The sequence below is a fragment of the Ovis canadensis genome, chromosome 10 (genome assembly GCF_042477335.2).
Source record: "Ovis canadensis isolate MfBH-ARS-UI-01 breed Bighorn chromosome 10, ARS-UI_OviCan_v2, whole genome shotgun sequence".
Lineage (NCBI taxonomy): Eukaryota > Metazoa > Chordata > Mammalia > Artiodactyla > Bovidae > Ovis > Ovis canadensis.
In genome coordinates this window covers 69,104,224-69,117,565 of record NC_091254.1, presented here as the reverse complement: position 1 = coordinate 69,117,565, position 13,342 = coordinate 69,104,224, and the positions used below count along the sequence as shown (strand labels likewise).

The window sequence follows — 13,342 nt, the reverse complement described above, 5'->3', positions numbered from 1 at the left end:
TTTCTTTAGTTGTGATGCAGATCCATCAGCCCTGGCAAAGTATGTTCTCGCTTTGGTAAAGAAAGACAAAAGTGAAAAAGAGTTAAAGGCATTATGTATTGATCAACTGGATGTATTTCTTCAAAAAGGTAAGAGCTTTGGTTTCAAAATATTGCTTTGATAACTTAAAACAAGATTCAGAGAGTATTAAAGGAGTTTGGTAAGAGACAGGCTGTAACTGTAATAAAGTTGAACAGATAGTATGATTACTGGTTTTATTCATGGCTTATTTATAATAGAAATTTTTTTTTTTTTCCGTTAACATCCTGTGTTCATTCTTAAAGAATGCTGATAGTTTTCCTTAAAAGATTAAGAAAATGACTGAAAGATAGTACTGTTTAGGAACCTACTACTGATGTTGTCTCTAGCACAGTGCTTCTCAACATTTTTCACTTTGCTGGGAACTAGGTAATGATAATATTTCTGTTTGGCACAGTAGGCAGGTACATGGAGACTAGCAATGGCTGGTGGTGACTGACCCACAGGCTCTGGCCATTCATTCTAGCCCTCAGCATCCTGGGAATTGACATCCATATTCCCATGGGACTTGTACCATAGCACACTGGTTGGGAAGCTGTTAGTATAATTTTTAGATTTGTAAAAATCAAGATATATTTCATCATACTGAAGTCTGATGTGAAGAAGTGGAGAATAACTAGAAAATCTGTTAATCTGTGCTGGTTTTTGTTTTAGAGACACAGATATTTGTGGAAAAACTTTTTGATGCTGTGAATACAAAGAGTTATCTACCTCCTCCAGAGCAGCCATCCTCAGGAAGCTTAAAGGTAGAATTTTTTCAGCACCAAGAAAAAGATATAAAAAAAGAAGAGGTAAGAGTTTGTGTTAAACTTTCGTGTTCTTTAAAAACATATTTGGAATAGTTAAATTGAGTTTTATTTTTTGTATCTGTGTTGGAGTCCTCAGGACCACCTCCAGGTTTGATTAACAGACTCAGGATACAGTCATTGTGATGGCTATATCTTACAGTGAAAGGATACAAAGCAAAATCTGCAAAGGGAAGAAAGTGTATCATGCAAAGGCTGGGGTAGGAACAAATTTGCAGAGGTTTCTTCCACTGGAGTCAAAGAGGATGTATGTAATGCGTAGTGACAACACATGTGAACCAGGAAAGCTCCTTAGAGACACAGTGCCCAGGGTTTGTATTTAGGACTGGTTACATGGCCACCTTCAGCCTAGGATTTACCAGACTTCCAAACTCTGAGGAGGAAAGCAGATGTTTAGCACAATCCACATTGTTTATCCAGACAGTTCAGGCATCAGTTCAGTTCAGTTGCTCAATTGTATCTGAGTCTTTGTGATCCCATGGACTGCAGCACACTAGGCTTCCCTGTCTATCACCAACTCCTGGAGCTTCCTCAAACTCATGTCCATTGAGTCAGTGATACCATCCAACCATCTGATCCTTTCGTCCCCTTCTCCTCCCACCTTCAATCTTTCCTAGCATCAGGGTCTTTTCAAATGAGTCAGTTCTTTGCATCAGGTGGCCAAAGTTTGGAGTTTCAGCTTTAGCATCAGTCCTTCCAATGAATATTCAGGACTGATTTCCTTTAGGATGGGCTGGTTGGATTTCCTTGCTGTCCAAGGGACTCTCAAGAGTCTTCTCCAACACTACAGTTCAAAGCATCAATTCTTTGGTGCTCAGTTTTCTTTATAGTCCAACTCTTCATATCCATACATGATGACTAGAAAGACCATTGCTTTGACTAGGTGGACCTTTGTTGGCAAAGTAATGTCTCTGCTTTTTAATATGCTGTCTGGTTTGGTCATAACTTTTCTTCCAAGGAGCAAGCATCTTTTGATTTCATGGCTGCAGTCACTATCTGCAGTTCAGGCATGGTGAACTGTTATTATTAGGGAATAATGGGAACCTTCCAGAAGTCATAGTTTGCAGATGTCAACCAAGGGCCTCCCTTGTCAGCAGCCTTTTCTATTTCTTTGGCTGCGCTGGGTGTTTTGTCGCTTTACAGGGGCTTTCTTTAGTTGCGACAAGCACAGGCTACTCTTGGTGGCGGTATACAGGCTTCTCATTGTGGTGGCTTCTCTTGTTGCAGACCACAGGCCCTAAGCATGTGGGCTTCAATAGTTGTCGCACACAGGCTCAGTAGTTGTCACTCTTGGGCTCTAGAACTCAAGCTCCGTAGTTGTGGCGCATGGGCTTAGCTGCTTTGCAGCATGTGGAATCTTCCTGGACCAGGGATCAAACGCATATTCCCTGCACTAGCAGCTGAATTCTTATCCACTGCGCCATTAGGGAAGTCTCCAGCAGCCCTTTCAAAGATAACAGTCTCAGATGTGCTTTGAACTCTTGCGCATAGTATCTTACAGGTATGGGCTCCTACTATCTGTGTTCTAGGAAAATAACCAGATTGTCAGTAAATCTGCTTGTTTCTGCCTTACATGCATTTTACAAGGGCCTATTTTTAAGGTAGTCAAATAAAAGGGCCTTCACAGGGCAATAGAAATGACTTATGCTTTAAGAGTTTTTGAAGTTTTTACCTTTTGTACAAGTTTACCACTCATGTATAATGATCATATACTAATTCAGATTTCCTTAGTTTGATGTTAAAGATTGTAATTTTAAAAATAATTATTGACAAGCTATAATATGTCCATGGTTAGTCTAATTTTAGGTTAAACAAATCTTGGTTAAATTTTTGCCTTTCCTGCCCACTGTTTTGTGACCTTGAAATTACTACTTTTCCAACCTTTTCTCAGCTGTGAAATGGAAATATTATAGGGTTATTGTGAGGAATAGTGAAATAAGGTCTGTGAACACTTGGCAGAGTATGTGGCTCAAAGTAGGTTCTCAATGAACGATAGCTGCAATTACTGTTGAGGGATGTTAAGTGGTGGGTGATATGGTTTAATCGTGACCTTTGTTTGGTTCTTTCACCTGATACCCTGTTTTTTTTCCAGATTATGTAAGTAAGATATATACATATTATGTAGTAATATATTTGCTGTGTATTGTGTAATAATTCTCAAATGTATTTTTATCTCTGTGTTTGGACACATTTACACACATGTACATGTATGTAGTTTCTCACACACATACATAAAACACCCCCATTACTTTTATCTGCTGGGGAAGACCAGAAATTATTATAACTTCATGCTTTGTACCTAATAGTACAGGGGTTCTAGAACATTAGTGAGAAAGAAGGGGATAGTGGGTATTGTCTTAGCAACTGCTTATGCAACACAGAGATATACAATAATTCATTTAAATTTTACCCATTGATGAATTAATATTGAAGCCTTAGTCTTACATCTGTTGATATAATAATATTTCACCACAGTTGTTTTGACCAGTTGTGAAGGATATTTATCCCTCATCTTTCAGAACTGAAATGTCAGGATGGCAGTCTGTATTTTAAATGCTGTGGGTGTTTTAAAAGTTCCCAGTTGGGCATGTACCATGGAATATAGCAATCTGTCAACATAGATTACTTACAAGAGTGCATGGAAGCAAGTAGAAGGGGAAAAGTGCAACAGGAGGTTTTGGTTTGTTTTGTTTTCCAAGTGGAGGGTTGAAATGGATAGGAAGAGTTGAGCAAAGTACTTAAAGAAAAAAAAGCAAATTGTTACAAGAAGGCTTTTAAGCATTGTTTCTCAGAGTTTGGTCTGTTGATAAGATTTCATTTACTTTCTCATTCAGGGGCACTTGATGGTGAGAGGCTTTTACCCAAAGGGATGCTGAAACAACTGACATAAACCTGGACATGTTTATGCTACTTCATTTATTTGTTTTTACGCTGTCTTGTAGACTTATCTGCATCAGAATATCTTAGGGTTTTTATTAAAAATCTTGAGCTTTATCATATTTATAGAGGCTCATGTTTAATATTTATTCAATTTGCTTATCCTCTAAATAAAATCCTTTTTTCTCTAATAACACCTCTTAATGTCTTGTGGAACCAGTTTTTTGGGGCAGCATGGAAAACTGGTGTAGGGAAAGCAATGTGTTTAAGGACTGCTTTCTATTAATTGTATAATATGGGTTGTAGGAAGAGGATTATATAGTTGTCATACTGCTATGAGAAACTAGAGAACTATATTCACATGTATTATTTTCTCAAGCATTTTCTTTTTCTGTGACTTGGTTAATTCTATTGCATGCTCCTTTAAAACTCCTGATGTGTTTGGTGCCAGACCAAATTCATGAGTAGAAATAAAATTGGCTTTCCAGTAATTATGTTAAAATTAGGACATGTGTGCGTGCTTAGTTGCTTCAGTCATGTCTGATACTTTGTGACCCTGTAGACTGTAGTCTGCCAGGCTCCTCTGTCCATGGGATTCTCCAGGCAAGAATACTGGAGTGGGGTGCCATGCCCTCCTCCAGGAGATCTTCCCGGCTCAGGGATCAAACCTGCATCTCTTTTGTCTCCTGCATTGGCAGGTGGATTCTTTACCACTAGTGCCACCTGGGAAGCCTGTAAAATGAGGACACTTGCTTAAAATGTTTTTGTCACTACTGTTAACTAAGATAAACATTTATGAATTTCTTTACCACTCACTTTAACTTTCAGCAAGCCTTTTATTGTTAAATGTACTTAGAAGAGAAATGTATTTTGTTTGAATGCTTTCAGAAGACTATATTGCTCTTGTATTTTGTTGTTGTTGTTCAATTGCTAAGTCATGTATGACTCTTTGTGACCCCATGGACTGCAGCACGCCAGGCTTCTCTGTCCTTCACTATCTTCTAGGGTTTACTCAAATTCATGTCTAGTCAAGGCTATGGTTTTTCCAGTAGTGGATGTGAGAGTTGGACTATAAAGAAAATGCAGAAGAATTGATGCTTTTGAACTGTGTTGTTGGAGAAGACTCTTGAGAGTCCCTTGGACTGCAAGGAGATTCTACCAGTCCATCCTAAAGGAGATCAGTCCTGGTTGTTCATTGGAAGGACTGATATTGAAGCTGAAACTCCAGTATTTTTGGACACCTGATGTGGAGAGCTGATTTATTTGAAAAGACCCTGATGCTGGGAAAGGTTGAGGGCAGGAGGAGAAGGGGACGACAGAGGATGAGATGATTGGATGACATCACCAACGCAGTGGACATGGGTTTGGGTGGACTCCTGGAGTTGGTGATGGACAGGGACGCCTGGTGTGCTGTGGTTCATGGGGTCACAAAGAGCTGGACACGACTGAGCGACTGAACTGAACTGAATGTCCATTGAGTCAGAGATAGCTATCCAACCATCTCATCCACTGCCACCCACTTCTTTGGCCTTCGATCTTTCCTATATATTTTAATACCAGCTAAGCCATTGAAGCAGTAACATGGCAAGGAATAACTGTTATTAAACTTATTTATGTTTTTCTTTGTATATCAGATCACAAAGGAGGAAGAGCGAGAGAAGAAGTTTTCTAGAAGGCTAAATCACAGTCCTCCTCAGTCAAGCTCCCGATACAGAGAAAATAGGTGATTGATTCTTTGAACCAAGTTTAATTTTTAGACATTGCTTTTCTTTATATGAATATATAGACTTAATGTTCCTTTACTTAGGGGCAAGTATTATCTACTGTTTTATTAGTCTAGGAAAGTAGTAACTCAATCCTTTTCTATCAAGCATAAGTAGGTGAGATTTGAAGGTACTAGAAGTGAGATTTAGAACAGTACTTGGCATATGTTAGTTATTGTTACTATTTTTATTCCTAACTTCAATTCCAGTGAAGTCTTACTCTGAGACTTTTTTTACCCAAAGCTTCCCTTTAGAGTGAATAAGTTATTTTTCCCATTAAAGCTTCAAAAGCATTTCGAGTGCAGTGCCTGTGATACTTTCCTATAATTATGAGACTGTGCAAGACAGAATATACAATAGGACATATGTATAGATGCCTGTGTGTATATGAGTCAGGCTTTGAAAGAGTTGGGTTTTTTTTGGTGGGGGGTGGGTACCGTGAAGGGCTTTTAGAGTGCTTAAGCATATCATGTTCGGTTTTTCACTTTTCTGAGTCTCCTATGTTTGTATTCGTAAGATGAAATAAAGAATCATGGTGTTACAAGAATAAAACAGAACTTTTGCTTTTGATTAGAGTTTTTCCTGTATCCACTTGAATATTTTCAGTAAAAAAGTTCATATATTTCTTTAGAAGTCGTGATGAGAGGAAAAAAGATGATCGTTCTCGCAAAAGAGATTATGATCGAAACCCTCCTCGAAGAGATTCATACAGAGACCGGTACAACAGAAGACGAGGGCGAAGTCGCAGTTACAGCAGGAGTCGGAGTCGAAGCTGGAGTAAAGAGAGGCTTCGTGACAGAGACAGGGATAGAAGCAGGACTAGAAGCAGGAGCAGGACACGAAGCCGGGGTAAATAATCACATAGGGGTATATTTTGCCTGGCACTTTAGTTGTGAAAAAAATTTTGTATTTGAAGGTTTTAAAAATTGTTTTGTCAGTATTTTTATTTTTTCTATCTTGCTGTATTTTATATGTCTGAGTAACTATTTAAAAATTTCTTTTGAAGCTTTTATTTTATGCAAATTACAACCACAATGTACTACTGCATATGCATCAGAATGATTGAAATTAAAAAGATTAGCTTTACTCGGAGTTGGTGAGGATGGGGAATAAGCTGGAACCCTTTGGTAAACACTTCAACAGTGTCTTAAAAATGTTAATCCTGTATCTCCCAATGACCCATTCCACTCCTGAGTGTTTACTTCAGAGAAATGAAAATGTATTTCCACACAGAGACATATACAGATGAACCAAAAGCTGGAAACAGTCCATCAACAAGTGAATGGATAAACAAATTGTGGTATAGCCATAGAATGGATAAAAAGGAAAAAAAAAAACTGTTGATACATGCAACAAAATAAATGAATCTGAAAATAATCATGCTGATTGAAAGAAGCCACACAGAAAACAGAGTGTGTATATGAGAGAGGGAGAGAGAGAAAATTTTAGAAAATGCACAGTAATCTATGATGACAGGAAGCAATTCAGTGGTTGCCTGGGATGAAGTAAAGGAGGGATGGATCATTAAGGAGAACAAGGATACTTTTGGGGGGTGATGAGTATGTACAATATATACCTTAATGTAGTTGTGATGTTTCGTTTCATAGGTATATGCATAGATCAGAATTCGTTAAATTGTATCTTTAAAATATCTTCAGTTTATTTATCACTTAGACCTCAAAACTATGAAAAGAGTTTAAAAGTTTCATTTCAGATATGTGAGTTTATAAGAGTGTGTCATTTTCAACATGTATAATTTTTCTTTCAGTGTGTATTACTGAAAGGAATATGTTGCAGGCAATAAAACAGCTTAACACCTTAGAGTAAAACACCTTTACACAAGCTTAGATTTTTACTCCCCTTGTGACCTTTATTGTATAGTTACGTTTAGTCTTTAGAAAATCATGACTTTTTTTAATAATCCCAGTATTTCTCTGTTACTCTGTTCTTAAGAGTTTTTTTCCTGTCATCTAGGTATTTTAGGCCTTTCTACACATTACTTCACTTAACTGTTCTCCTTAATATCTTTTCTCTTTCCATGGTAAATTTTCATTTCTTGGCCCAGTTAATTTGTTTGTATTTATTATGAACTCCTTTTCCTTCCTCTTTAAGTATCCATTCTCATCTTCAGCAGTGTTCACTGTATAAAGCCATGTTAGGCCCTGTAAATGGATGGCAACTAAATGTTCATCACAGAAAAAAATAACTGTACTTTTATTGCATGTTTTGTTTTATTGGCTAAAGTTTTGCATACTAAGATTTCAATGAAGAAAATAAAAAATCTCTTCTATAAATAAAACTCCAAGAAAAATCTCATTAAGCACAGCAACTTTATGTGTGGCTTTTTAGTTTAGGTCATAACAAAAAGAAATAACTTTTCTTGAAACATTGTTTATATATTGAGTAGTTTTTAAAAGGAGGATTGTGTAAAATTTGAACTTTTTATGTTTAGCAAAAATATCTCTTAAATTTGGGACTTTGTTGTTGTTGTTTTTAATCGAGTGTAGTTTTTTAAGTCATTTATATTTTGTTGCAGAAAGGGATCTGGTAAAACCTAAGTATGACCTGGATAGAGCAGATCCGTTAGAAAACAATTATACTCCAGTCTCTTCGGTACCTAATATTTCATCTGGCCACTACCCTGTACCTACTTTGAGCAGCACTATTACAGTAATTGCTCCTACTCATCATGGTAATAACACTACCGAAAGTTGGTCTGAATTTCATGAAGACCAGGTGGACCATAATTCATACGTAAGACCACCAATGCCAAAGAAACGGTGTAGAGACTATGATGGTAAGCCTGTCAACTATTTCATGAAGTATGAATTAATATTTTCAGCTGAGTAAATTCTGTAACTTTAGGTTATACACAGTTACTCAAATACTTAACCTTTTGGAAATAGTGGGAAATTAATTTTAGGTACTTCATGAATTCCTCAGTATGTTACTGAAGTCTTCATTAGTCACCACTGACTAATATCAATTTAAAGATAGTATTTATTTGCACTTAAGTCTTAACATATTTTTGGAATTTACCAAACAAAGAGGAATATCTACTGAGTTATTTATCAGGAAATTGGCGACTGAAATGTTCTTGACAAAACATACTTTAAAATCAGGGTTATTAGCATGTAAGTAAAATCTAGAAATGTATCACCTATGTAAGACTTTTATAAATGAACTGAAGACTCTTAAGATTTTACTGTAAAAATTTTGTAAATTGTAGTAAAGCTGTAGTTGCAGTATCCTTAAAGTTTTAAGTGAGAGATTTAAATAAAGGAAATATTTCTAATGGTAAAAACAAGACAGCAATACCTATTTTGCATCATTTTGCTAGCCAGGAATACTCATGTTAATTTGATGATACATTTTTTAACGTGTATGTTAGCTATATTATCACTTAATGAGGGTTTTATATTACTGGAAATTAGTAGGTAGTTCTTATAGTTATTTATACTTGCCCAATGTTAAAAATATTCCAATTTTTAAATATCTTACTTTTGTTGACTTAGAGAAAATATTTGTCCAGCACTTTTCACAGTTCTTTCTAACTATTTTTCCTCACAGAAAAGGGTTTCTGTATGAGAGGAGACATGTGCCCTTTTGATCATGGAAGTGACCCGGTAGTTGTAGAAGATGTCAATCTTCCTGGTATGCTGCCTTTCCCAGCACAGCCTCCTGTTGTTGAAGGACCACCTCCTCCTGGACTCCCTCCACCACCACCAATTCTTACACCCCCACCTGTGAATCTGAGACCCCCTGTGCCACCGCCAGGCCCATTACCACCCAGTCTGCCACCTGTCACAGGTAAGGAAATATGCTTGCCTATACTTACTATCTGCCCATTCATAGTCTTTTATAAAAGTTAATAGTTTGACGCTTGCCTTTGTTAGAAGTATCTTTAGTAATACTATATATGCCTGCTAGAAATTAAGAGTAAGATAGTCCCATTCGGAATATATTTTGTAGGCTAATGGGCTTCCAGGTGGTGCTAGTGGTAAAGAACTCGCCTGCCAATGCAGGAGACATAAGAGATGCGGGTTTGATCCCTGGGTTGGGAAGATCCCTTGGAGGAGGTCATGGGAACCCACTCCAGTTTATTGCCTGGAGAGTCCCATGGACAGAGGAGCCTGGCAGACTGTGGTTCATAGCGTCGCAACGAGTCAGACATGACTGAAGTGACTTAGCATGGCATGGCACAGCCAAACCCATGGTTTACGGTGACCCTGAATTATGCACATTGCTAATGAATCCCAGCTGTCTGTAGTCCTTCAGAGCTTAAGACAAACCTGTTTTGGAATACATTAAATGGATATTTTACCCTTGAAAACTATTTCAGTTGTAAGCTTGATTTTTATAGATACTATTATTTGATAAATGAGCATATCATGTTTGGATATACAATAACTTATTTTATTTGTTTGCTTCCAGATGATATTTCTTATTCTTTGGTTTTGACAGGACCACCACCTCCACTTCCTCCTTTGCAACCATCTGGCATGGATGCTCCCCCAAACTCTGCAACCAGCTCTGTTCCTACTGTAGTAACAACTGGCATTCATCACCAGCCGCCTCCTGCTCCACCTTCTCTTTTTACTGCAGGTGCAGTTTTAGCCTTTCTGTATTAATAATGTAATATAGTTTAGAGAAGAGTTTTAGGTGAGGGATTTAAAAATATTTAGAGTGAATTGCTCTATCAGGTCTATTCTCACTAAAATTATATGGAATAAAATGTAGACATTAAATATAAGTCCTTAGTTACGATTTTTAAAAAATGAAGTTTTTAACAGCATTTTATTTTTCTAAAACTACTTTTTAAAATACATATAAAATGTGAGTTATGAATTAGTAATGTTTTTATATTATCAGTATAAAAAATTACCAAATGGAGTTTTATAATTGTTTTTTAATTACAGTTTTTGTATTACCAGATACATATGACACAGATGGCTACAATCCTGAAGCCCCAAGCATAACAAACACTTCCAGACCAATGTACAGACACAGAGTGCATGCACAAAGGCCCAACCTGATAGGGCTCACATCAGGGGATATGGACTTGCCACCCAGAGGTACTATGATGAATCTCTTCTTCCTGTCATTTTCATAATATCAAGAGTGGCAAAACACTTAAAAAGAACAGTTGGCCTTATGTTTATTAGGATTCAGTAAGGGATGTTGTTATGTTTGTTCCTTGGATTCTCTGGTCTCAACATGAGAAAAAGGTAATATGTGCTACCCTATTTATAGTATTGGTGATGTTTTATTCTGTCATCCATGGGGAAAGGAGTTTCCCTAAAGTACTAATTTTCTAGCTTTGGGGAGGTATATTCTCTCATTGGCAGTCTTAGTTGGTTCATTTAAAGTCTTAAGAATAATGCTTTAATTCCTAAAGGTACAATCTTTCATAGTTTAGAAAATGAAATGAGCTGTGCAGACTTAATATATGATATATATTTTATTTTTGTTTGCTTTGACATGTTAGAATTTGATGTTGATTTGCTTATAACATTTTAAGCAAAAAATTGTATTTTAGACTGACTTGTTAGCTTTTAAAATTTTTGTTAGAGGAGACAGACTTTTTATATAATTTCTGAATGGGAGAAGAATTTAGATTGGTCCACAAACTAGTGCAAGAAAAGTGCTATAGACGTTCAGAGGAGGAAGCATTCACCTTAATTTGAAAGACAGAGCATTTGCTACAGATATTTGACAGTTTTGTCAGACATTGTAGGAAATACTGTATAGACCAATAAAAATCTGTTTTTTCCTATTTCAGCTAACGTGTATTTCCTATTTCCTAACTATTTCAGCTAATGTTTAAATCCCATTTTCTTTCTAGTCTTTCCTTGCCCATCTTTTATTTCTAATTTTAAAAAAAGTCATGCATTATCAGTTGTGAATAAAGTCAAACTTATTTAACTAAGTAGGAGAAGGAAATGGCAACCCACTCCAGTGTTCTTGCCTGGAGAATCCCAGGGATGGGGGAGCCTGGTGGGCTGCCGTCTATGGGGTCGCACGGAGTCGGACACGACTGAAGCGACTTAGCAGCTGCAGCAGCAGTCCATACCTAATGTGGTTTAGTAAACTTGTTTACTTATGCTTTGCACTTTTTTATTTGTTCATTAGAAACTGTCAGATCCTGAACATCTGTCTTGAGTGTTCAGGGAACTTTTTGTGATAGAGTGAGGGACATTTAAATTTACACCCAGTTTAACTTATATCCTATGAGGTCACAGGACAACATTTCATGTAGATGCCCCTTTTCCCCAACAAAAAGTCTCCTAGAGGGATTCTAATGACTTTTGTAAAGAGCAACAACAGAAAAAGAGATTTCTTAACAATTTTTATGTAAGAGTTATAAGATGGCTTGTAATTGAAAAGTAGCCAGTTAAGATTGTGGCTGTTTATTGTGTTAATATTGACTCATCCCGAGTGTCTCCTACCTGACTAGTTCGGAGAAAAACCACTTCCTTCTTTCGGTCATGACTTGGCACTCATTTTCTTTCTTTATACCGCTATTCTTTGCTCTTACTAGAACCTCTGAAGCATCAAATCATCTCTTTCTTACCTTGTGGCTTTCCACTGTAGATCAATATTGGACCCATCCCAAATCTTGGTCAGTTTTTTTGGTTGGTGGTGGTGATTGAGGGAAGACAGAAGGATCAAATCCCTTGAACATAAATCTTAACCATAGAGAAGTTGGAATTATGGTCATTTCAGCTCCACATGCCTATAGTTAGAAGTTACAGGAAATGGCTCACTGAGATAAATGTCTGGTATGCCTGCTTAGAAATTTGAATGCCTTTTCTCATAGAATCGTTATACATAGTGATTATTTTAGTACTATTCTTTAGCTATTTCGTGTACTGTTTTTGTAAGCTGGTTCAGGAATACATTGTCCATAAATTGTTTTTATGTACTAGACAACTGATTTAGCAAACCATTTAAACTGAGGGTTACCTGTACTTCTATTTCCTTACCTTTTTCAGTCTTTCCCCCCCCACAAAGTGTTCTCAGCTGTTGCCTATTTAGTTTGAAATTTACTGGCCTGGATTGTGAGATATACATAATTAACAGTTTATAATATTGTTCATTATATAATTATTATACATTTATAATAGCCTACAGATGGCCTCATTTAAATTTGTCACAGAGTATTATGTTGAAACTATTCTTATGCTTCGTACTTAAAGCTTCATAGGAAATTACTGTTATTAAGCAAATAAAAAAACTTTAGGCCTTTTGCTGCCTTGGAATTACTAAAAAAGTGACCTCGAGGCCTGATAATTGTTCATTCTAGATTCTAAGGCAGTGGAAAACTTGCTAGACACTCTTAATTGGATATAGATAGGTAGGAAGGTAGGGCTCAGTAGTTTTCATCAACAGAACTAGTGCTGAAAATTTTAAGGAGAAAAACAATTTATTAAAAAGATACTGGGGGAAAACAGAATACATGCAAACTAAAAGACACATTTGCTAATTGTATATCAAGAGGAACTTGCTTCTGTGTGTTTATTAACACCCTCTCTTTTAAATAAATAATAATGAAAGAATATGAGTGAGCGAATACAGATGAGTTGGAGCAAACACATCACTGTCTTTCTTAATGAAGCTTCAGATAAAGAACATATTAAAGTAGAAAAGGATATTGGATAGCTTAAAGACTTTATAAAAGGGCTAGTGAACGAACATGTTTGGGAGGCAGTAATAAGGCCAGAAATTGTGTTGCAAAAATGGTCCTGTGAAGATACCACTGGGCAAAGAAAGTACAGTTTGTCCTATGAATGCCTGCAATGCCAGATGCTGGATGTT

At 36.7% G+C, this 13,342-nt stretch overlaps 1 protein-coding gene across 21 annotated transcripts in view; it reads left to right on the top strand.

The window, feature by feature from the left end:
* The window catches only part of RBM26 (RNA binding motif protein 26), an 83,250-nt gene that overhangs the window by 27,284 nt on the left and 42,624 nt on the right, over positions 1-13,342 (top strand). For 7 of the 21 annotated variants that reach the window (XM_069602380.1, XM_069602369.1, XM_069602371.1 and 4 more), the window contains exons 2-9: positions 10-128; positions 733-869; positions 5,396-5,484; positions 6,156-6,373; positions 8,061-8,321; positions 9,095-9,334; positions 9,959-10,129; positions 10,444-10,599. In XM_069602380.1, coding sequence (XP_069458481.1) covers positions 10-128; positions 733-869; positions 5,396-5,484; positions 6,156-6,373; positions 8,061-8,321; positions 9,095-9,334; positions 9,959-10,129; positions 10,444-10,599 — 1,391 coding nt within the window. The remainder of the gene's footprint in view (positions 1-9; positions 129-732; positions 870-5,395; positions 5,485-6,155; positions 6,374-8,060; positions 8,322-9,094; positions 9,335-9,958; positions 10,130-10,443; positions 10,600-13,342) is intronic. The other 14 variants (XM_069602381.1, XM_069602376.1, XM_069602379.1 and 11 more) reach the window with 3 other exon arrangements.